This window comes from Jaculus jaculus, chromosome 3 (genome assembly GCF_020740685.1).
Source record: "Jaculus jaculus isolate mJacJac1 chromosome 3, mJacJac1.mat.Y.cur, whole genome shotgun sequence".
Lineage (NCBI taxonomy): Eukaryota > Metazoa > Chordata > Mammalia > Rodentia > Dipodidae > Jaculus > Jaculus jaculus.
The window spans coordinates 126,758,535-126,783,482 of NC_059104.1; the positions used below are offsets into that span (position 1 = coordinate 126,758,535).

Consider the following 24,948-nt stretch of genomic DNA (forward strand, 5'->3'; position numbering starts at 1 on the left):
ATAGGTCTAATGTTATGAAAACTAATATAATTATTAACACAAAATGAGATTTATTCTTTATTCTTCTGAACTTATTAACCTATAGCTATGCTTGCCAAGCTATATCTACCAGAACATAATAGCTCCTATATGCAAAGTTTGCTTCTTTTAATCCTGCTAAAGTGTTAGTTTTTCTATAGTTAGTGCTTTCTTCTCATCAGTTTGTTGTCTCTTTAGTTATTGGCATGTCTCAGCATACTTGAGTAAATTGCTGTATAGTCCCAGGGTCAATGTTAACTTTGGCCATTAAAGTTTGTGCTCTGTAAACTTGAAAGGTTGCTTTCTTCATCTTAACTCCTTGGATCCCTCACTCTTTATCTGAGTATGTGTTCACAGAGATCTTCCTAGGGAATATTCTCAGATAAGGAATATGTTCCCTTAGAGTTCCAACTTTTCTTTGAGGGCCTGCTCTTGGATTGTAGTTGGGACTGCTCTCTCCCCTTGCTTACTTTTCTCTCTGGGTATATTTGATGGCTGACCATATACTAGAGGCCTTTAGTTTTTATATTGTCATGGACCCCACCCGATGGGATATTGTCCCCCACAATTAAGGTGGGTCTTCCTACATCAACTAACCTAGTATAGCTCACATCAAGTTGACAATCAATCTAAACCATCACGATACTTTTATTTTGTTCTTTTTTAAAATATTTATTTGAAGGGGGGGAATGGGCGCACCAGGGCCTCTAGCCACTGCCAATGACCTCCAGACGCATGCACCCCTTGTACATCTGGCTTACATGGTTTCTGGAGAATGCAACTGGGATCCTTTGGCTGTGGAGGCCCTTAACTGTTAAGCCATTTCTGCGCCCCTATTTTGTTCTTTTTATTTTTTTTCAAGGTAGGCTCTCACTCGAGCCCATGCTGATCTGGAATTTACTATTTAATCTCAGGCTGGCCTTGAACTCACAGTGATTCTCCTAACTCTGCCTCCCGAGTGCTGAGATTAAAGGTGTGCACCACCATACCTGGCTCTATTTTGTTCATTTTAAAAATATTTTATTTATTTGTTGGGCTGGAGAGATGGCTTAGCGGTTAAGTGCTTGCCTGTGAAGCCTGAGGACCCCAGATCGAGGCTCGAATCCCGAGGACCCATGTTAGCCAGATGCACAAGGGGGAGCATGCGTCTGGAATTCATATGCAGTGGCTGGAGGCCCTGGTGTGCCCATTCTCTCTCTTTTGCTCTACCTGCCTCTTCCCCTCTCTGTCTGTCACTCTCAAATAAATGAATAAAAATGAACAAAAATTTTTAAAATTATTTTATTTATTTATTTTTTTAATAGAGAAAGAGGTACAAAGAGAGAGAGAGAATGGGCATGTCAGGGCCTCCAGCCACTGCAGACATGTCAGGGCCTCCAGCCACTGCAGACAAATTCTAGATACGTGTGCCCCCTTGTGCTAACCTGGGTCCTAGGGAATCAAACCCGGGTCCTTTGGATTTGCAGGCAAATGCCTTAACCATTAAGCCATCCCTCCAGCCCATATTTTGTTCATTTTTATGTGCAGTTTATTTTCTTAAACTTGTAGAGTGAGGTTGGGTTTAAGAACATGTGTTCTTTGTTTTAATTTTAAGGTGTAAAACTTTCATGCTCAAAATTTTCAAAACAAAAAAGGGGTTTGTCTCCAGCAGTTGTCTAAAGACAAAAGTTATATGGCTCTCTCCCTCTTTTTTTGTTTTTGTTTTTGTTTTTTGAGGTAGGGTCTCACTCTGGCTCAGGCTGACCTGGAATTCACTATGTAGTCTCAGGATGACCTCGAACTCAGTGATCCTCCTACCTCTGCCTCCCGAGTGCTGGGATTAAAGGCGTGCGCCACCATGACCGGCTGGTTCTCTTCTTTTTTTCTGTTTCTGTCTCACTGCATATCCAGCCTGCCCACAAAATCAAATCCTGTCTTCCTGATTTTACAATAGAGCCAGTCCAGTCATTTCTCATCAACTGCAAGCCATTTGAAGTTACTTCTCTGATTTGTTAATGATGCTTTGTGCTGCCATCAGACTGCTTGGACCCCTACTCCACTCCTTTTTTCCTGTGTCCACTAATACAACATTGAGATATATTCTCTGAAAACTGGCCAGAGCTCCCATCCTCTACCAAGGACCCTCTAGTATGTCCCTGTGACCTTAAATGGGATCTAAAACCACACACAAGACCAGACCTTACCTCTTCCCTCCCATGTATTTTGCATAGCCTTCCCTAACTGTACTCCCAGTACTTTGGAGATCAAACATGGGTTTTCACACCAAGCAGTTCCTTAGTTCCCTGTGAATACAAACTGGGTATTTCTCAGTTCATTTCATTTCTAGTACTACCCAGAACTGCAAAGGTTAAAGCCACTAGTCCCACAAGCCTGTCCCTACTTTAGATGTCAATTTGAAGTAGTCTCCAGGCAACCCACAATTTATATCAAGAGTTCCTACAACCCAGTGTACAAGTCAGCTTTCAATCACTGTACAAAAGACCTGAGGCAATCTGTTTATAAGGAGTGTGACTTTATTCTGGTACAGGTCCACGAGGTTGTGGTCCATGGTTTGGTTGGTCCTTTTCTTTGGCCTGTAGTGAGGCAGCATGTCACAGCAGTAGAATGTGGTAGAACAAACCACTTACCTTATAGCCAAGAAGCAAAGATACAGCAGGAGCTGGTGTCCCACAATCCCTTTGAGAATGATATCCCTGATGACTTCAGGACCTCCCAAAAGGCTCACCTATCTCTCAAAAATTGTAGACTGCACCACCTGTCCACAGGGCACCAAACCTTAAACACATAGGCTTCTGGGCGATCGTCACAATCCAAGCTATAGCACCCCTCCTCAGGTTTCCTAATTTGCTGTGAACTTGGTCTGGTGATGGAGAGGTAATGTGAAAGTTTGCTCTGAGGTGAGTGCACAGAAGGAATAGAACAAGTGGATGGTTTTCTGGCCTTTCAGTTGATGGGCACAGTCTTCTATCAGGTTGGCATGATAGGCAAGGGTGGTGAGTCTTGGGTTCTTGATTTAGTAGGTGCAGTTCTTCATCAGCTCCTAGACATGGTCCTGGGCTTACTGCTTCTGCATGGTGTGGCGTGACCTGTACTTGCTACCTGGGGTGGTCACAGTGCTTCTGCTTGCTTGTCCTCCAGGTGCAGAAGGACTCAGAGTGGAGTTTGACCGACAGTGCTCCACGGAGAGGCGCCATGATCCCCTCACTGTCATGGATGGTGTCAACAGGATTGTGTCCGTGAGGTCAGGTAAGGAAGGGAAGGTGAGGTGGGCATAGTCTCCTCACTTGTGCTTCTGTAAATAGAGCTGTTAACTGTAGCCGTAATACTGCTACTTCATTCAGTGAGAACTTTAAGGAAGGCACAGTAAGCTACTTGTAAAATACAGTAGGTTTTGCCCCCCTCTTTCCAGTGCATAAGATATGATCTATATGGTGTATGCTTCATACCACGTACAAGTCAGGTTATTAAGTGACCAGTGTGACATGTATCCAGGCAGTTAGAGAACAGTAGGCATTTGGGAGTGCTAGTGTCTTTGCATGTACTGGTTGGCACACTATAGAGCTTGCTAAAATGATGTTTGTTTTTTTTTAAAAAAAAAACTATTGCAGTGAGAACATGGCTTATGGTGTGCTTTGTCCAAATAGTGGGCAGAGTGTGGAGAGAATAAGAGTCATGGTGGGTGGTCCTGTCTGCTCTGCTGATGTGCTCCATGGGAGTGGGGGAACTAGTGGCCTCATCTCTTGTCTGTTGGACATGCAATACTCTGTGCATTTTAGAATTATTAATATGGGGGTGTTTATGTATGTGCCTTTCATACCCTTAAAATATCTTGTGGTACCTTGTGCATGCTAGGCAAGCACTCTACCACTGAACTACACATCCCAGACTTCTTTCATTCTTCATTTTGAGCAAAGGGTGACAAATTTTCTCTGTGAAAGTACCAGGGTTAAACATTTGTGGCTTTGTGGGCCACTGTGGTATCTGTTCTGCCACTCACGCAGACTGCATATCAGCAAGTTAAACTACTCATATGGCTTTACTTAATTAACTCTCTGGCTTAAAATGGTACTGTCATAGTGAGCTTGGTTTACTTATTTTAATTTTAATTTTCTAGCACTTTCTGACAATTGTCTGTCAGCACAGCTCTTTTGGTAGTGTTATTAGACATGACAGTCCAACAAGCCATCCTCATGCTGCAGCCACATGGTCCTGTAGCACAAAGCTTCTCAGGGTCTGCCTGTCACTAAGGGTCCACTTAGCTGAGAGAGGCACAGGGCCCCTGAGGGTCCTTGGGGTCACAGGGCTGCTCGGTGCCCACTCAGCTGTGAGAGGCTGTTGTACGGCTCCCTGCTGTGGCACCTTGACTTTGAATCTGCCAAGATGCTCTATTTCACCCTCAAGTACAGCCTCTTCGCTATGCTGAATTGCACACATAGGCCCTTTGTGGAAGGCCCTCTTTGGGGAATTGGGCTCTTTACCATCGCCCAGCTACCTGCCAAGGCCAGAATCATCCTGTGGCCTGAATGAGTGTCAGTAGAAGGGTAGACCATATTAAGGTGTATTTACTGCACAATGGCACTATGAGCTTAAGCTTGAGAGATCTTGGGTTGGAGAAGCCTATGGACCTTCTGATGTGGTGACAACTTTGCTTTTTCTCTGAGAGTTGTTGCTTGGAGATAAGAGTCAGTCTAATCCCAGGTTTCCTTACTTTTCTCTGCTAGGCCGAGAGTGGTCTGACTGGTCCAGTGAACTGCGCATCCCAGGGGATGAGCTGAAGTGGAAGTTCATCAGTGATGGATCCGTGAATGGTTGGGGCTGGCGCTTTACCGTCTATCCCATCATGCCAGCTGCAGGTGAGGGTGGGACTCTGGTCATCAAGGTTTAATCACTGGCTGGAATGCTTACTCAAACAACTGGAATCATCTACTTTTTTAACTTTCATTTTGTGATTCAAGGACTGCCTGGGAGCAGACACTGCTAGAGGCCTTGCTGGGGACAGGTTTGGACACAACCACCTGAGCTGTCCAGCTGTCAGGGTACAAGCCCTTCCACCCCTCATAGGAAGGGGTTAGTGCCAGGTGTATTTCTAGCGCTTTTGATTCACAGGTAGAATGACAGTGTAAAGAGCATGGCTCAGAGCTGGGGATATAATTCAATAGCAGAACAGTTGCCTAGCATACAGAAGGCCCTAGTACCAAGGAGAATAAAGAGCTTGGCTCTGACGTAGACATCAGGACTATGAGCTGACCTTCTGCTGTGTTCCAGTGGAGGTTTGTGGTCCCTGCCTGCCCTATAGAATCATTTGCAGTACTCCCTTCACAGGCCCTAAGGACCTCCTCTCCGATCGCTGTGTCCTCTCTTGTCCATCCATGGACCTAGTGACCTGTCTCTTGGACTTCCGACTCAATCTCACCTCCAACAGAAGCATTGTCCCTCGCCTCGCTGCCTCTCTGGCTGCATGCGCACAGCTAAGTGCCCTAGGTGAGTGGCACTTACTTGGTCATGCCTGTCTCCCTGGCTAGAAGGGAGAAAGTGGTCCAGCTTCTCACATTTCCTGTCTGCTTGTTTCAGCTGCCAGCCACAGGATGTGGGCTCTTCAGAGACTGAGGAGGCTGCTCACCACAGAATTTGGGCAGTCAATTAACATCAACAGACTGCTGGGAGAGAATGATGGGGAAATGAGAGCTTTGGTATGAAGCATTGTAGTACACTTTCTACACCTGCAGCCCTTTTAGGATAAAAATGTTACTTTATCATTAAAACCAGTAACTCATCATGAAGAGTTGGGAAATTAACCCAGGCATAAGGAGGACTTTTCCCCATGCAGACATGTCCTCATGTTGCTACATACACTGAGCTCAAGCTGGACTGGTTTATTTACTTTTAATCATTTTTGTATTTGTGGTATGTGCTTACACACATAGGGGTGTACATGTATGTGGAGGCCAGAAGTTGATTTTAGGTGTCTTCCTTGGTTACTTTCCACCTTTTTAAAAATATATATATATATATTTTGAGACTATCTTTTATACTGAACCTGGAGCACACAAGTTGGCTAGACTAGCTAGCCAGCCTGTCTCTACCTCCCCAGCACTGGAATTATAATGGAACATCACCATTACCAGCATTTTACATGGGTGCTGGGGATCTGAACTCATGCTCATCTAGTAAACACTTTAACTACTGATTCATTTATCCAGACTGGCATGTTTTTAAGTCTATGCACAGACACCTGTGAGTAGAGGATGGGGCTGGATGTTGTAAATCTGACAGCCTTGTGCTGTGTGAAGTAGTTGCTGTTGACCTGAACTATAGAGACAGGCAGGATTTGTATGCCAGAGGGAGTATTTTCCAGAAGTGGCTGTATCAAAACTAAGGCCAAATATTTTACACATTCGTACTCCCTCTTTACATTGTATCACACATACCTCCTTAGCCCTTTTCCTACTTGAGACTTTGAATAAACACTTAAGCGGGATGAAAGTTTTTACTGATGGAAACAAAACATACCTGAAGCTTCCCTACATTCTGATTTTTGCAGAAGAATATTGTTGTGTTGTTTTAAAGAGTTTTTCAGGTAGTGCACTTGCTGCTTTGGTGAAAGGCCTTCCAGAAGCTTTGCAAAGGCAGTTTGAATATGAAGATCCTATTGTGAGAGGTGGCAAACAGCTGCTCCATAGCCCATTCTTTAAGGTAACATTGACTTTTTTTTTTTTTTTTTTTTTTCGAGTTAGGGTCTCACTCTAGCCCAGGCTGAACTAGAATTCACTATGGAGTCTCAGGGTAGCCTCGAACTCACAGCGATCCTCCTACCTCTGCCTCCCAAGTGCTAGGATTAAAGGCATGCGCCGCCACGCCCGGCTTGACTTTTTTAAAAAAATATATATATTTATTTATTTGAGAGGGAAAGAGACAGAATGAGAGAGAGAGAGAGAGAGAGAGAGGGAGGGAGGGAGGGAGGGAGGGAGGGAGGGAGAATGGGTAGACGAGGGCCTCCAGCCACTGCAAGTGAACTCCAGATGCTTGTACCCCCCTTGTGCATCTGGCTTACATGGGTCCTGGATAATCAAACCGGGATCCTCTGGCTTTGCAGGCAAACATCTTAACTGTTAAGCCATCTCTCCAGCCTCTTGACATGTCTTTTTAAATTTTTTTTTCTTTATTTGAGAGAGAAATAGGCGAGGAGGGGGCAGAAATGGGTGTGCCAGGGCCTCCAGCTGTTGCAAACAGACTCCAGATGCATGTGCCTTCTTATGCATCTGGCTTATGTCGGTCCTGGGGAATTGAACCTGAGTCCTTTGGCTTTGTAGGCAAGTGCCTTAAACACTAAGCCATTTCTCTAGTCCTTGAGTTGTTTTTCAAGTGATGGCATAGCCGTTTGGCTGAGAACTGTCCTGATTTTTGTGCCATGTTCTGGATTTCTTTAAGAGCATCCTTACATATTGCTGAAGATGGAATCTTAAGAAATGGTTACATGATCTAAGCCTTTATACTCTAAGCCATGATCTAAACATTAGCTGGCTTTGAGATGCAGAGTCCTCTTCCTAGTTGATGTAGGTCATAGAGATATAACTGCTGTTGGTCTGAGGCTCTGTGTATGTAACAGTGTAGCCCTAGGCACTGGCCTCACTAGGAATGACTGCATCACTCATGCTAAGGACCTCCTGAACAGGGATCCTCAGAAACCCTGGGGTGATGACCAGTGACAATCTGCTCATGCTTTAGCATGTGGTGCAGGCAAATTGTGGAGTTAGCTGTGTTTCTAAGCATCCATGTTTTTAAATTTGTGGTGACTACAGGTACTAGTAGCTCTTGCTTGTGACCTGGAACTAGACACCCTACCTTGCTGTGCTGAGACCCACAAGTGGGCTTGGTTCCGAAGGTATTGCATGGCCTCCCGTGTTGCTGTTGCTCTGGACAAAAGGACACCATTGCCACGTCTGTTTCTTGATGAGGTAAGAAATATGTAATAAATGTATGTCATTTTTAGAATTGCTTTTTATTTTTTATTTTTTTGAGGTAGGGTCTCACTCTAGCTCAGGCTGACCTGGAATTCACTATGTAATCTGAGGGTGGCCTGGAACTCACAGTAATCCTCCTACTTCTGCCTCCCTAGTGCTGGGATTAAAGGCGTGCACCACCACGTCCATCTTTGAATCGCTTTTTTAATGTGAATTCACTTGTTGAGATTTAACTATAATGTAAAAAGATTCTACTGTTATGAGATATAATTTTTCTCGCTAAGAAATACCAGAAAGAAGGAAGTTCATAGGTAAAAATGAACAATCTGACACTGTTTCAGTTAAAGTTCTTTGTAGCACAGTAAACTGAAGATAGTAATGGTAAAGTGTCTTTGCTTTTCTTAGAGATGAAGTAATGATATTGATTTTACATACTAAATATGAAATTATGATGTTGATGTCGCTTACTCTTACATCCCTAGCTCGATTTTCCTCCTGTCTTCTTAACTAACTTAATATTTGTTTCATTCTTGGGAGGATGTGGAAGTGAGGAGGGTAAAGAAGGTCTCACAGTGTAACCCAGGCTGGCCTTGAACTTCTAACAGTCCTGCTTCAGCTTGTCAAGTTTTTGGGATTACTGGTGTGAGCCATCACAATTAGATAACGTTTTATTTTCAGGTGTTTGATTTGATAATCTCCTATTAATATTGTCTAGGTTGCTAAGAAAATTCGTGAATTAATGGCAGACAGTGAAAACATGGATGTTCTCCATGAGAGCCACAACATTTTTAAGAGAGAGCAAGATGAACAACTTGTGCAGTGGATGAACAGGTTAGTGTTTTGGAATCAAGAAATGTTATTATGTGTGAAAGAAGTTCACATGCACTTTCTTCTCATGGAAAATGTCTGACATTTGTCACAGGAGACCCGATGACTGGACTCTTTCTGCTGGCGGCAGTGGAACCATTTATGGGTGGGGACATAATCATAGAGGGCAGCTTGGCGGGATTGAAGGTGCAAAAGTTAAAGTTCCCACCCCATGCGAAGCCCTTGCAACTCTCAGGCCAGTGCAGTTAATTGGAGGAGAACAGACACTTTTTGCTGTGACAGCCGATGGGAAGGTAAGGGTGTATTTTTTTTGAGGGGTCATGCTGTCATTAAGCCTGAAATGATTATAGCTAGATATTTTGCTTGGTTCTTATATATGTAAGGATTTGTATTTATGTACTGTCAGAAAAGTAATAAAATTCATGATATTGCTACAGTAAGTTACAGTTTTAAATATTAGTATATAATCTTTTGATGTATTTTTTAACTTTACATTTTTACTTTGAAGTTTATCTCATATATATATGAATTAGAAGTTTTGGGTTAGCTGGGCGTGGTGGCGCACGCCTTTAATCCCAGCACTCGGGAAGCAGAGGTAGGAGGATCGCAGTGAGTTCAAGGCCACTCTGAGACTACATAGTTAATTCCAGGTCAGCCTGGGATAGAGTAAGACCCTACCTCGAAAATCCAAAAAAAAAAAGAAGTTTTGGGTTATTTTATTTATTTGAGACAGACAGAGAGGCAGATGAAGCGAGAGAATGGGTGCACCAGGACCTTTAGCCACTGCAAATGAACTCCAGAAGCATGGGCCACCTTGTGCATCTTAGCTATGTGGGGTCCTGGGGAGTCAAACCTGGGCCCTTTGGCTTTGCAGGCAAGTGCCTTAATGGCTAAGTTATCCCTCTAGCCCTGAATTATAATTTTTGTTTCCATATAATCCATTAAATTTATTCCCTTTTGCTTGTTGTGTAAACACCACTGACTGATGTTAGGGTTGTTATATGTCTATATTGAAGTTATATCTGATAGCCTTACTCCTCTTTGTAATGCATCTCATGATAATATCTTTCATAGAGAACCATAATATGTAAGTGAATTTTTATTCTTTTCCAGTTTACCTGTCTTTCTTTTTTTTTTTTTAATTTTTTATTTATTTATTTGAGAGCGACAGACACAGAGAGAAAGACAGATAGAGGAAGAGAGAGAGAATGGGCGCGCCAGGGCTTCCAGCCTCTGCAAACGAACTCCAGACGCGTGCGCCCCCTTGTGCATCTGGCTAACGTGGGACCTGGGGAACCGAGCCTCGAACTGGGGTCCTTAGGCTTCATAGGCAAGCGCTTAACCGCTAAGCCATCTCTCCAGCCCACTTGTCTTTCTTTTTATTTTCTTTTTGGCTAGGAGAAATAGAGTTTGCCCTAGAGAGTTGGACTACAAAATTGGGCAAGAGGGGTGGTCCTGGATGTGGTATTGCCTCAATCTAGACCCTAGAGGAAGCACTGTGAATAGAATATTTAACACATTCTTTGTCTGACTAAGAAAATGTCTTTGTTTCTGTTCCTGAGTAGATGCTGATTTTTTGGAATATGCTTTTTGTACTTTTGACACATTTTTTAAAGATGCTTTCTCTTGCAGTGTATTAATATAGTGAATAAGATTGATGAGTTTTCTCATTAAGCAGACTTGCCTTCTTTGGATAAGCACCACTTGGTCAGAATGTGTTTTGTGTGCTTTGGGTTTTGTTTCTGAATATTTTGTGTAGGAGTTTTGGTAGATCCATAGTAAGAGTGAGACGCTTCATGCAGTGTTCCTGTCTTCCATATTAGTTATCTGTTCAACTTGACACGGATTTGCCAACTCACAGTTTTTCTGGGTCAGGACTGAAGGTAGCGTAGCTTGGTTCACAGCCCAGAGTATCTCATCAGGCTGTTGTCTTGAGCTGTACACAGTAGGATTTAGTTTCTTCTGGACTGTAGGGCTGAGGTTTCAATCCCCCATGAGCTTTTGATGGAGACCACCCTTGGGCAGCTGTTTGCATGTACTCCCACACATCTTGCAGCATGGTAGGTGGCATCCAGAGTGAACAAGGCAAAGAAAGCCAGGAAGTGGCGCAGAGATTGGCAGCAAGTCTTCTGTGAGCGAGAGAGTTATCTGTGGCTATGTTCCCCTAAAACTTTACTTATAAAAACAGGTAGTAGGACTGGGGGCACAGCTCAGTGGTAGGGTGCTTGCCTGCCTAGCTTGCGCAGTGCCCTGGGGTTCAGAACCAGCACCACCTTAAAGAAAACAAACCAATGATGATTTGACCTGAGGTCTATACTTTTCCAACTATCGTTCTAGAATATAAAATGTTCAGTTAGCCTACAAAAGGTGTTATTTTTGTGGTTTTTGACTTTTATTGTTAACATTGGGGTAGCAACAGTAATACTAACTTTCAGTCAAGGGCTTGAGTTTCTCTTCCTGTTTCAGCCATTGCAGTTTCCTCAGTGTTATGACAGTGCAGCAGCACATTTGAAAAATGTTGAAAACAATATGAAGTAGCATTTAGAACTTATTCCCTGCACAGATGTTTGCCATGCATTTGGTCATGGCAGTCTGATCTTCCTTTTCTCCTAATTAACCATAAAGATGTTTGTGTCCCAATTACCAAAGTAATGTTTTATACAATGTGATTTATTGGTTGCCTTGATGAAATATTGCAGTGTTATTGCTAGAGATTTGCATATAGTAACTAATTAAATCTTTTTGTTTTTCTTGGTATGAATTATACTAGTCAAAAATGGAAAAGATTCTAGGCAGGAGATCTTGCTTTCAAAATATATTTTATGAATTTGATATTTATAATAATTATAAATGTTTTATTTATTTATTTATTTGGAACTTTCTATTTTTGATAATACATACGTGTATTAGCTTCCAGTGAAACACCTCAGACAATTAATTTATAATTGAAAAGTGTTTGGATCACAGTTCTGGAAATTATAGTCAGATTGGTTCCACCAGCGGCTTGGGACCCCTGTGGGGTACCAGATGGCCATGGTGGGAAGCACATGGTAGAACAAACTGCTCACATCTCATGAGCCCAGAGGAAGCCAGAAAGAAAGAGAAGACAGGGCCCCACTGTCCCTGCCGCCAGTAACCCAAGGATCACCCCCCAAATAAGTTACATCTCCTAGCAGTGCCACCTGGGGACCATGTCTTTACATGTAGACATTTAGGCGATACTTAGGCAAATCATAGCAATATATAAAATCCTAAATTTCCTGTGGATTTATTTTTAAGTTTTATCTCTTTGGTAAAAATGGCTGTATTGTGGATTTGTTGTATTGATTACTATTTGTAAGAATATTTGGATGAAAAATCTGTTGCTGTTACTTTTGCATGTTTTAGCTCTATGCTACTGGATATGGTGCTGGGGGAAGACTGGGAATCGGAGGGACAGAGTCGGTATCTACCCCAACACTGCTAGAATCCATTCAGCATGTGTTCATTAAGAAGGTTGCTGTGAACTCAGGAGGAAAACATTGCCTTGCCCTCTCTTCAGAAGGAGAAGTTTACTCTTGGGGTGAGGCAGAAGATGGGAAGTTGGGGCATGGCAACAGAAGGTATTACGTGAGAACATCATTTTTGATTGTGTGTGTGTATTAGTCTGTTGAGATGCTAGTTCAGTGTGTTGCCACTTTGTCTTTTAGAACACTTTTAATAATCTGGCCAAATTAAGTAATAATAACATATTTGTCAGAGACAGGTTCATGTGCCACTATGTGGGTTTACCTATCTGATGCCTGTATTTGGAGGGGAAAAAAAAATCAAATCCAAGTTTTTGATTTGCCAATAACTAAGACCCTTTTTGTCCTCTACTTTGTCACACTGAAGTCACACTTTTTATAGCAAGACAAAATGTAAAAACTAAATGTGGAAGGAACTTTTTAATGACTTTTTAAACAAAGAGTCATACCTGTTTGTTTTTTAAAATGGATAGTAACTACCAGCCAACTTAGGAACCTTCTCTATCCTAGAAGTAACTAGAAAATACCAGCCAAAATGTACCACAGTCCTACAGACCCTAGATATCAGACAGCAAAGAAAAACAGGGAACAAACCAGGCTAATTCAAAAAGTTTCCCCAGTGGATTGTTTGTAGGTTTCCAAGACAGGAAGAAGAAACCTAGAGAGATAGAAGCAGAAGCCTTTACTTTGGTGGAGAGGAGGGGAGAACTATATGGAGAGAATTTCAGAGTATGACCATCATGTGTATGAGGCCAAGGAACAAACCAGTCAAAATGACTAAAAGGAACATTTCCCACTGCTCAAATTGGGCAAGAGATAGAGCTCCTAGAAACTTCCTAACTCACAGCATTGATTGCAGTCCTGAGAATGGTGACTTATATCCTAGTTGTTGCCATGATCTCTCCACCAAAACTTAAACACAAGACTGAGGTGAGTAATCTTTTTATAGATAATAGACATTAAAAAGCTGGGGGGGACGGGGTGTGTGGTGCACACCTTTAATCCCAGCACTCGGGGAGCAGAGGTAGGAGGATTGCCGTGAGTTCAAGGCCACCCTGAGACTACATAGTAAATTTCAGGTCAGCCTGGGCTAGAGCGAGACGCTACCTAGAGAAACAACATCAACAACAAAATAGACATTGAAGCTCAAGATTATTGTTATAAATAAATCAGACCCCTAACAAGGTGAACTTCACAGTGTTTTGTATCTACTCAAAAGTTGTAGACATGAGAAAGAGCAAGAAAATATAGCTCATATAAGGAGAAAACCAGTCAGTTAAAACTGATGTAGAAATGGCACAGTGGTAGAATTTACTAAAATTTATTTAAAATGATGAAGAAAAGAGATTACTGTCACAGCAGTGTTAAGGCTGAAAGGGGTTGTCATCATTTAAGTAATATAGATATTAAAAGGTCACATAGTGGGACTAGGGATGTAGTGAAATAATGCTTGGTTAGATTGTTTGAGGACCTACAGTTGAATTCCTCACGCTGTCAAAATATATTAAGGTCTTACAATTAAAAAGAAGCCAAGCTGGGTGTGGTGGTGCATGCCTTTAATCCCAGCACTAAGAGACAGAGGTAGGAGGATTGCTGTGAGTTTGAGGCCACCTTGGGACTACATAGTGAATTCTAGGTTAGAACAAGACCCTACCTCAAGAAAAAGAAAAGGGGGGGGGGAGAAAAGCCAGGCACAGTGATACACACCAGCAACCAGGAGGCAGAGGTAGGGGGATTGCGGAAAGTTGGAGTCCAGCTTGGTTTACACAGGCCAGCCAGGTCTATCTGTATAGTAAGACCATCTCAAACAAAAATATGAAAAGCTTTATGCCAATGAAGTTGACTTTTTAGGTGAATGGAACAAGTTCCTTAAAAACCACACAGTGCTTCAGAAGATGAATTTCCTGTAAACACGTTTTCAGACCAAATGGCGGGTGATTTCTGACATAATGTAACTAGCCAATAATTCTACTTATTTACATACTTATTCAGAAAGTTGAAAAGAAGGGAATTCTATCTAACACTTTCATTTTGTTTGTTTTTTGAGATAGGCTCTTGGTTTTTAACCCAGGCTGGCCTCAAATACATGATCCTCTTGCACAGCCTTCTGAGTGCAGGAATTACAAATGTACATAACAGTGTCTGGTTTTGTTTTGTTGTGCTTGGGCCTTGAGCATGCTAGACAAATTCTCTACCACTGAGCTATACCCCTAGACCCTAACTCATTTAAAAAAAATTTTTTTTTTTTATTTGAGAGTGACAGACAGAGAGAGAAAGTGGGGGAGAAAGAGAGAGAGAGAGAGGGAGAGAATGGGCGCGCCAGGGCTTCCAGCCACTGCAAATGAACTCCAGACGCGTGCGCTCCCTTGTGCATCTGGCTAACGTGGGTTGTGGGGAATTGAGCCTTGAGCCAGGGTCCTTAGGCTTTACAGGCAAGCGCTTAACCACTAAGCCATCTCTCCAGACCCCCTAACTCATTTTTGATTCAGACATTGTAAGGAAGCTACAAATCAATATCCTTCATAAATATACATATAAAAATTCTTGCTGAGCATGGTGGCGCATGCCTTTAAGTCCAGCACTCTGGAGGCAGAGGTGGGAAGTCACTGTGAGTTCAAGGCCAGCCTGAGACTACATAGTGAATTCCAGGTCAGCCTGGGCTAGAGTGAGACCCTACGTTGGGAAAAAGACCATTTTTAATGTTTTAAGCTCAACAACAAGCAATATGATAGGTGAGATATGTACCAGAAATTATAAGATTGGTTTGACATTGAAAAATGAATCAGTATTAAAAGGATACATGGCATGCATCACCATGCCTGGCTTGTATTTTTTTAATATACCCATTTAAAAATATAAAACCCATTCTTAGCTCATACCTTGAGCTTGATTTAAAATAATGAAAACCCTAATGTTTGGCATTCAGGTCTGTATAAGAAGATAGGAAATTACGAACTTCTGAGTTCAGGTCTGATGATTCTTCTGGATGGACTTAATAATTACACGGTTCCAAGGATACCAGTGTGGAGAAGTGCACATGAATAAATAAGCAGCAAACAAAAAATGTTTAATATGTTTAAAATTTTACAAAAGCATATTTCAATTCCATTTGTTGTCATTTCTTACAGTCCATGCGACCGCCCTCGTGTCATTGAATCTCTGAGAGGAATTGAAGTAGTTGATGTTGCTGCGGGTGGAGCCCACAGTGCCTGCGTCACAGCAGCGGGAGACCTCTACACATGGGGCAAAGGCCGATACGGCCGCCTGGGGCACAGCGACAGTGAAGACCAGTTAAAGCCAAAACTGGTAAGAAGATACCGTGCTTAGAGGCACGAGCTCAAGTGGATACTCATTCCTTAGTGTTGAAGTGGAATGGGAGCAGTTTGCCTTTGCAGCTGTGGCTTTAAAATGTCAGAAATACTTTTTCTTTCAAGGCATAGACTTATCATTTACAACTGTGTTTTCTTTTTTAATGGAAATAAAAAGCCATTTTACTTATATTTTCTTTGTAAGGCTATTTACAATAGCTACAAAATGGAATTAATGTAGATGTCTATAACAGATGATTGGTTAATCAAAATGTGGTACAGATACACAATGGCATTTTATTCAGCAGTAGGGGGAAATTGAAATTATGAAACTTGCAGGAAAAATGGATGGGTCTGGAAAGAATTATATTAAGTAAAGTGACCCAAACTCAGAAAGCTCAAAAATGCATGTTCTGTATAATACATGGATGCTAGCTTGTATTATCTATATGTGTGTACACAAAGGAGGGAAACTCAGTGTAAAGTTAGAATGGTTCCAAGAATGTGTATGGAGAGATGAGTAGGAAGGAGTTAGGGAAGGATGAACAGACACATGAGACATGTAAACAGAAGAGGGGCTGCAGGGGAAAGAGGGGGTTGAAAAGAGAGGGGTTGGAGAATTAGCTAAAGCAAATTGTATGTGAAATGGCAGAGTGAATGATACCTAAAATTCTGGATGCCTACTTAAAAACAACACCACAAATGTGGATGAACAGCCTTCATAGCTCATTGAAATCCAGATCCCTAGTTCCTACAATGAAATAGAGGGAAGTGGTCACTACAGTGTCTTATTAAAATTACTGGTTCTTAGCCCGAAGTGGTGGTGCACGCCTCTAATCCCAGCACTTGGGAGGTAGAGGTGGGAGTTAGAGGTAGGAGGATCGCCTTGAGTTTGAGGCCACCCTGAGGCTACATAGTGAATTCTAGGTCAGCCTGGACCAGAGTGAGTCCCTACCTTGGAAAACCAAAAAAATAAAAAAAAGGAAAAAGTACTGGTTCTTTGTAAAACATTGAAACAGTGCTGAGTACTAAGTAGTAGCTCAGACATCCTTCTTTTTGGTGAACCTTCATTGTGTCTGTTAGTTAATCAGTGTGTCCTTTTCTTCTGAAGGTGGAAGCACTACAGGGCCACCGAGTGGTGGACATTGCCTGTGGCAGTGGTGATGCCCAGACTCTCTGCCTCACTGATGATGATACCGTCTGGTCCTGGGGTGATGGAGACTATGGCAAACTTGGCAGAGGAGGCAGTGATGGTTGCAAAGTGCCCATGAAGGTATTTCCTGTCTGTGCAGCCTGAGATCGCCCATTGCTTGCCCTTCAGTGTGTGTCTTGGGAGCATTCTAACCTCACTGTTATGTTATAGAAAGTACACTACTGGATAATTGGGTAAAAGTGAGTGAAGGGCCTGGAGTGCTAGGGTATCTCAGTGCTGTTTGGGCAAGGAATGTGATCCCAAAGGTCTCTGAAGAACCTGTGGTTTTCTTTGGTATTTACTTGTGTTTGAGGGCTTGGGATGACCCTTGTTCCCATTTGCTGCAATTGACAGTGGTAGGTAGAGGCTGTGTCCCATGCTGTGGGACAAATGCTGGAGCTTGTTGAAAGCATTGCTGCTGGGCCAGCCTCCTACAAGGAGCCAAGAGAAGAGGCCACATGGCGCCGAGTCTGCAGGCCAGAGTTAGGGGTCCATTGCATTGTCCCTTGTGAGTTGAGGGACTTGGCAGTGTCTTAATGCTGTCACACTTGACTTTTGCCCTTGTAAATGGATGGTTGGTAGAGGTCAAGGGAGGGACACACTATGCCTCCGCAGTGTTCATACTGCTCTGTGGCCTGCATTGTATGAGCAGTGCAGTATGGTGTGGTTGGGATGCTGTGTTCTCGGGAACATGGGTGCTAGGAAAGGAGAGAGGAACTTGCATGTGCTCAGTGTCCTAACATGTTGGGCTGGGAGAGCTCAGATAGCAGCATGTGGCTCAAGGCAGCCTCCATCTCTATCCCCTGTAGCCCCTTTTCCAGTACAGTGTATAAATAATATTGTAATCCCTTTAGACATTACAACGGGTTTCCACATTTATGAATAGTGGTTTGCTAGGACTGGGGAGATGTCTCTGGTAAAGTATTTGCCACACAAGCATGAAGACCTGAGTTTAGCTCCCAGCATCCACATGAAATGTTAGGTATGATGACACAGGTCTGTAATCCCAGCTGCCTGGCTAGTCTAGCCGTATGGTGAGCTCCAGGTTCAGTGAGAGGCCCTTTTTCAAAGAATAAGCAAGAGATCATTTGAGGAATTGAAGAAGACAACCTCTGGCTTCTACCAGCACACAAATGGACATGTACTAACTGCACACACACCACACATATACACATGGAACAAAAAATGTTTGTTTTTTGTTTTGGGTTTTTGGTTTTTTGTTTTTTTTTTTTAGGTAGGGTCTTTCTGTAGCCCAGGCTGACCTGGAATTCAAAAGGTTCTCTCAGAGTGGCCTCAAATTCACAACAATCCTCTTGCCTCTATCTCCTGAGTGCTGGGATTTAAAAGTATCCCCAGTGTCCCTGGCTAGGGACTCTTTTTTTTAATTGAGGAATGCTTTATACAAAGGCTTTGTACCTTTAAGGATTAGAATGCTGAACATAGGAGGGGTTGGAGGAGGTTTTTTTTAAATGGTACTGTGGCAGGACTGGAGACCTAGAGTGACTAAGAGAATGAATTTTAATTTATAAAATTAAAAAAAAATTTTATTAGCATTTTCCATGATTATAAAAAAATCCCGTGTTAATTACCTCCCTCCCCCCCACTTTCTCCTTTGAAATTCCATTCTCCTAATTTATAAACTTTTTAAAGTTAAATTTAAAATTAAACCTGAGAGCTTAAGTAGGATTTACACTCACTGAGGCCATAAGATGTAAGGTTTGCTGGGTAGGGAGGAGTGATGATAATAAGACCACTGGATGTTAGATGTGGAGGGTAGACCCTGGATGTGCAGGGGTCAGGGTAGGATTTCTAACTGAGGGCATGTTAATTATTTTGACCTGAACAGATGGGACAGGACTTCTGGTTGTCCCTCACTTGTTGTCTGTGGTTGCCTCCTTTTAGAGCCCAGGCTGTGACAGGACTGGCAGCAGATTAATACAAACATGGGATGACTGGAGAGTGACACCTTTGTGTCAGTCTCGGGGAGGGAAGACTGCAGACCTCACCTGACTTGTACAGAGTACTGCTTTGCTGTGTCAGTAGTGCCTGCCACAGTTATGTATTCCTACTTGCTTGCTTGGGAGTACTTTAGTTGAGTGAAGAGATGATTCTTAAGTTGTACCAAATAATCTATACTAGTACGCTTTTTAGAATTCTTTTTTAAAGGTTTTTTTCTCAAAATCTGGCTCAAAAGAGAGTGGAGTTTCAAAGGGGCAAGTAGGGGGAGAGAGGGTATTACCATGGGGTATTTTTTATAATCGTGGAAGTTGTTAATAAAAAAAAATGAAAATTTTAAAAAAAGATTTTTTTTCTCTATTATTACTAACATTTTCCATGATTATAAAAAATAGCCCATAGTCATACCCTCCCTTCCGCCACTTTCCCTTTTGAAATTCCATTCTCCATCATATCCTCTCCCCATCTTAATCAGTCTCTCTTTTATTTTGATGTCATGATCTTTTCCTCATATTATTATGGTCTTGTGTAGGTAGTGTGAGGGACTATGAGGCATGGATATCCAGGCCATTTTATGTCTGGAGGGAGCACGTTGGAAGGAGTCCTACCCTTCCTTTGGCTATTCTTTCCGCCACCTCTTCCACATTAGAAAAATCTTATTTGATGAGGGCAGATGGGGGGGGGGGGGGAAGAGAGTATGGGCACAGTAGGGCCTCCAGCCGCTGCAAACAAACTCCAGATGCATGTACCCCCTTGTGCATCTGGATTATGTGGGTACTGAGGAAACAAACCTATGTCCTTAGGCTTTGTAAGAAAGTGCCTTAACCTCTAAGCCAACTCTGCAGCCCCAAGATTTTCAGAATTCTTACCATATTTGGTTCAATTTCTATGCAGGTACAGCAGTCAGCAGAGTCTGTCTAATTGAACCATTTCCCTTCTAGATTGATTCTCTCACTGGCCTTGGAGTGGTGAAAGTGGAATGTGGATCTCAATTTTCTGTCGCTCTTACAAAATCTGGAGCAGTTTATACATGGTATGTAAGATTCTGTTTGCTTAATCCCTCCAGGAAGCAAGTAAATGAAGCTATGTTAACTGCCTATTTGTTGCTTTGGTTCGAGTTCGGGAGTGCAGAGCTTATACCAGGAGGATGGCAGGGTGGAAATGAGATGACCACAGCCCAGTAAGGTTCCCGCTTCCCTTTTGTGCAGGGGCAAAGGTGACTATCACAGGCTGGGTCATGGATCTGATGACCATGTTCGGAGACCTCGGCAGGTCCAAGGGCTGCAGGGGAAGAAAGTCATCGCTATTGCCACTGGCTCCTTGCACTGTGTCTGCTGCACAGAAGATGGTAGGTGGGAAGCCTGACATTGCAGAAATCTAAGATTCCTTGAGGTAATGCACATGCTGTTGTGCCAGGGGCTAGTGCTATCTCCTGAGGGGCCATCCAGGGGTAGGTTGGCCTGATCATCTTAGTCCTTGGACACCTATGATTGCATTTTGTTTTGTGGTTATGGAGGAAAGAGCTAAACAGAATAGGCCCGAGACTTTGTCCTCAGACAAAGCTGGATTTGGGGAGGGCTCCCTCTATTTCCCAGATATGAGTGGTGCTCAGTCTGCCTAAACTGTATAATATGGTACTTGCTGAAACCTGCTTTCTTTGGGGCTCTGTAGTTTGAGACGTGCCAGGCAGAGGGTGACTATATTATCAGTCCCAGTAAAATTTCTGAGCATAGAGTCTGACTGGCTTTCCTGATAAACAGCATTTCACCCATGTCACACGTCAGTGCTGGAGGACCGTGTCCCAGGCAGCATTACTTGGAGAGGATTTTGGAAGCTTGCATATGGCTTCCCTTGCCTTTACCCCATGTGCTTCTCTTGCCTGATTTTCCTCTGCGTCCTTTCACTGTAATACATCATAGCTATGATGCAACTGTAGGTTGAAGCTTGTGAATAGGTCCTAGGAGTGCCTGCCAGGTAGTTTTGGGGACTTTGACACAGTATAAAAGAGGCTTTCCTGTTGTCATTAAGATTACTAAATGACCAATTTTTCAGTTTGGAGAATAGTCTTTTTTAGTGGGTGATCTTAGTATATAATCACTTGGGTCTTTCAAAAAGAAAAAAGATAAAAGAGAAGTCAAGCAGGTAGCCAGAAAGGCACATGAGAAATAGTTCCAAGTGTGAGGTGGTCTCGGGCTGCTGTTGCTGTCTGTCAAGATGGAGACAAGGGCCAACTCTCAGCCAACAGTCAGCAAGTCACACAAAGAGCTGAATTCTGTTAACAGTCTGAGGAACAAGAGAGTGCCCCCTAAGGCCTCCAGAAAGGCCTGTACTGAACTTCTGACCTGCTGAAGTGAAAGGAACTGCACGTGTGTTTTTAAGTCAGGAGGGTTGTGGTGTTGGCTACAGCAGTGCAGGAAAACAGTGCACCAACATTCATTTAAACAGTCATTCCCTAAAGTGTGCTTCCCTCTAAAGCCTTTGTTGACCTACATCAATGTGTAGCCTTTAACCACTTGATTGATGGGTGTTTCATTTACGAATGAGCAACTTCCTGCCTATGGCAGAATTACATTGTAATTTTTTTTTAATCAAGAACTTATGACAAAATGGTAATCCTTTTAATAAAAGTTTGAAACAAATCATAAACTCTTAGAGAAGACTTAAAAGTACTTGACTAAGACTTTATGTATCTTGACCCGTGTGAGTTAGCTGCTGCCTGAGACAGTGCCTCCACCCTGACGATTTTAGTGTGTGTTTTCTACAGACTCAGCTGCACAACCACAGATGTGGTCCATGTGCAGCATACACTTGTCCCCGCGATGCTCGCTTGTACTGAAGTGCACCAGCACAGGTCACTGAGACAGAGCTGTCGCTTCCTTAGTCAGCGCTGTGGTCATGCTGGGATGCTTCCTTAGTCTTCCTGGGATGTTTTGGTTTTCATACTTTTTTTCCTTGACTTTTATTCTTGCTTGCACACCTCCCTGGATGTGTGGCTTGTATGTGTGTGCATCTAGGTCGTATGTGAAGCTGACTTCATAGAGGAGAGCATTACAGAGTAGGAGGGTAGTGAATGTTGCCATTGTGATGGGAAGACATTGGAGTTGTACACCCACAGGTCTTGGTATCTAAGTTCTTGCTCTAAATGTACTTCATCTAGGTGAAGTTTATACATGGGGCGACAATGATGAGGGACAGCTAGGAGATGGAACAACAAATGCTATCCAGAGACCTCGGTTGGTAGCTGCCCTTCAGGGGAAGAAGGTCAACCGTGTGGCCTGTGGCTCAGCACACACCCTCGCCTGGTCAACCAGCAAGCCAGCCAGTGCCGGCAAGCTTCCTGCTCAGGTCAGTACTAGCTGGGCAGGTGAGCCTGGAGGGGAGCATGTTGTGATGGTTACTTTATATAAACTACCTGAAGTCATTCAGGTGCAACCACACATGGTTCATTCTTTCATTATATATTCACAGAAATGCTTGGCTGAAAAAAATTTAGTTCATATTATGAATGTGTTATTATGAACCTTAATATTGGGCTGGGGTTGGACATATCGTGGTGGTGGAGTGCTTGCTTGCCTGCCTAGCATGTAGGCACTGGTTCAGTCCCCAGCATAGTAAAAAAAAAAAAAAAGAGGAGGAGGAATAAGAAAGATACACTATTCATTCCAATCAACATTATCCTGCAATGTGTTAACTTCTGTTCTATACTTATACCTTACATAGACTCACTCTGATATGCATGACCTACATGTTTCTTAGTAAATATATGTCAGTATACTAATATTTTATTTTACATTATTTGGCTCAAATAGTCAAACTGGCTAGAGCATTATTCTAGAAGCAACACAGTGAGGTTTTAAAAACTAAACTCAGAAATCCTCATGCTCTGTTCTGGGGCATTTTTTTTTCAGAATTGGTTTTTAAACTGTGGCTTTCTTTGCCTCTGCCACCTAAGTGAGTTCAGCACAGTGTCAATGTTCTAGGTGCCCATGGAGTACAATCATCTGCAGGAGATCCCCATCATTGCCCTGAGGAACCGGTTGTTGCTGCTGCACCACATCTCAGAGCTTTTCTGCCCCTGCATCCCCATGTTTGACCTTGAAGGGTCACTTGATGAAACTGGACTGGGGCCTGCAGTTGGATTTGACACGTTACGAGGAATCCTCATATCTCAGGGAAAGGTACTTGTGTAGAAATTTATGGAACAGTTAACATTGATATCCTCAGTAAACTTTAATCCCTCAAAAGTCCCTAGACTGGGAGATAGTTCAGTGGTTAAGTGCTTGCTTGTAAAGCTTACTGGCCTGGGTTCATTTCCCCAGTATCTGTGTACAACCAGATGCACAAAGTGGGGTGTGTTTGTGTGTGTATGGAGTTTGTTTGCAACGTTAAGAATCCCTGGCATACCCATATTCATACTCTCTCTAACCCACCCTGCAAATAACAAATAAATGAATAAGCATTTTTAAAACATTCCTAGACAGGGACTGTAGACTCAAGCAAGTAATTATTCAGTGCCTGCTATGTGCCAGCTTGTGTTCTTCCCTTTTGGAGTTTAGATTGAAAGTTAATGCTGCAATATTTATTTTTCCTTGTGATCTCTTCCTCTAACCTCTGTAAAAGTGTACATGGGATCCACAAAACAGCCTATTCACACAGTTTCTCTGCCTGCTTGGCCTTGAGGCTATGGCACATTCCACTTACACGGGAAGGACAAATATTTAGGGATGTCCTGCAGAGGGTTCAGTTGGAGATAGCATAGAGCATACACGCAGCCAGACTGTAGGTAGAGATTCCTTACTGAACTACAGTTTAACCAGGAAGGGTAGTAGACTCCGGACTGGGGCAGCTGAAAGTCATCAGATGTGTCTTTGACTCATTGACATTTTTAGTAATTAGAGCTGTGCAGAAATGAGGTGTCTGACTCAGAAGTTAAGGGGTTAAGCTGTTAAGCTTCTGGCCTGCAGCTCAGTAAAATGATCTAGAAGGGGCTACTACATAGTAGGGGCAGGTCTTTGTGTGAGGAAAAAATTACGGACATGAGTTAAGGAGCTGTTTAATCCCAGAAACTGGGATTCTTTGGTATGTGTTGTTATCAAAGATATGTTCCATCCTTAATGATAAAATTAAATTTAGATATCTTAGAGGTTATTTTGAGGGGGGGGGGGATGAGCTTTGTTTGCATTTGGCTGGAACAATTTCTGTGATCAGGAAGGGCATGTGCTTTTATGATCCTTGTATCTAAGGATGCTGAGGGATAAGGTTGTGCTTAAGGATAAGATGTTCTGTGTTGATGGGAACAGGAAGAATGAGTAAAATGAATGTTCAGTAGTAAGAAGTAGCAAACTTGATTGATACCATCTTTATTTTATCTCCCAAAGTAGGGAGGTCAATAGGCAGTGAAGGGGAAATGTCTTTGCTTGTAGAGAGGAAACAAATAGAGAGGAAGGTTGTGCTCTGCATGGAGCAGGTATGAGTATCCCACAGGATGTCAACTGTTGAGTGGGGCAGGGAGCTCCCAGCTGAGGTGTGGAACATGGGGACAACATGAGCAGTGGTGTCCAGGCTCCTCCACTGAGAGCAGTAGCATTAGCAGGGGAGCTTGATGTCTGAAGGGCCCCTTTGCAGTGGAGACTGTGCAGGCTCTGTTAGACGGTGCATGGTGGGTGCTGTAGAAGATGCGCGAATGTAGAGGTGGTATTGCCTGCGATTCAGCACCACTGATAAGTCAGGCATGTTGATGCACACATGTAATCTCAGGCTTCATGATGCATTCGAGGCCAGCCTGGGTCCCATAGCAAAACTTAGGGGATCTTTTTTTAAACTACTACCACTACTACTGTTAATAATAGTAATAAAGTTTTTAAAAGATCATCCAAGGTGGTGCTGCAGGAGACTTGGGCCACCAGAGATTCAGAGCAAGTGGGGAAGCAACTACCCTAGGTGTAAGTGGGGCAGGTATGCAGGGAAGCAGGTGGGGGTGAGGCTGTGCAGGGCCTATGGTGGTGGATACCTTCCCCCTCCCCTGCCCCACAGATCCCCTCTTACAGTAAGGGCCTCGCCTTCTGTCCTTAGAAGATGGATATCCTAGGATCTGGCCTGGGAGAGGGGTTTAGGACACTGTTCACTTAGCAAAGAGGGCTAGACCCACCAGCAGTCTTGCCTCCTTGAATGCCCCTCAA

General features: G+C 43.0%; 1 protein-coding gene across 4 annotated transcripts in view; it reads left to right on the forward strand.

Annotated features, from left to right (window-relative positions):
- Herc2 (HECT and RLD domain containing E3 ubiquitin protein ligase 2) overlaps positions 1 to 24,948 on the forward strand; it is a 214,552-nt gene that overhangs the window by 177,315 nt on the left and 12,289 nt on the right. For all 4 annotated transcript variants that reach the window (XM_004661943.2, XM_045145018.1, XM_045145020.1 and 1 more), the window contains 15 exons: positions 3,157 to 3,264; positions 4,740 to 4,871; positions 5,341 to 5,499; positions 5,590 to 5,708; positions 6,586 to 6,711; positions 7,818 to 7,973; positions 8,695 to 8,810; positions 8,902 to 9,100; positions 12,195 to 12,409; positions 15,442 to 15,619; positions 16,733 to 16,894; positions 19,711 to 19,802; positions 19,978 to 20,117; positions 21,927 to 22,114; positions 22,750 to 22,947. In XM_004661943.2, coding sequence (XP_004662000.2) covers positions 3,157 to 3,264; positions 4,740 to 4,871; positions 5,341 to 5,499; positions 5,590 to 5,708; positions 6,586 to 6,711; positions 7,818 to 7,973; positions 8,695 to 8,810; positions 8,902 to 9,100; positions 12,195 to 12,409; positions 15,442 to 15,619; positions 16,733 to 16,894; positions 19,711 to 19,802; positions 19,978 to 20,117; positions 21,927 to 22,114; positions 22,750 to 22,947 — 2,288 coding nt within the window. The remainder of the gene's footprint in view (positions 1 to 3,156; positions 3,265 to 4,739; positions 4,872 to 5,340; positions 5,500 to 5,589; positions 5,709 to 6,585; positions 6,712 to 7,817; positions 7,974 to 8,694; positions 8,811 to 8,901; positions 9,101 to 12,194; positions 12,410 to 15,441; positions 15,620 to 16,732; positions 16,895 to 19,710; positions 19,803 to 19,977; positions 20,118 to 21,926; positions 22,115 to 22,749; positions 22,948 to 24,948) is intronic.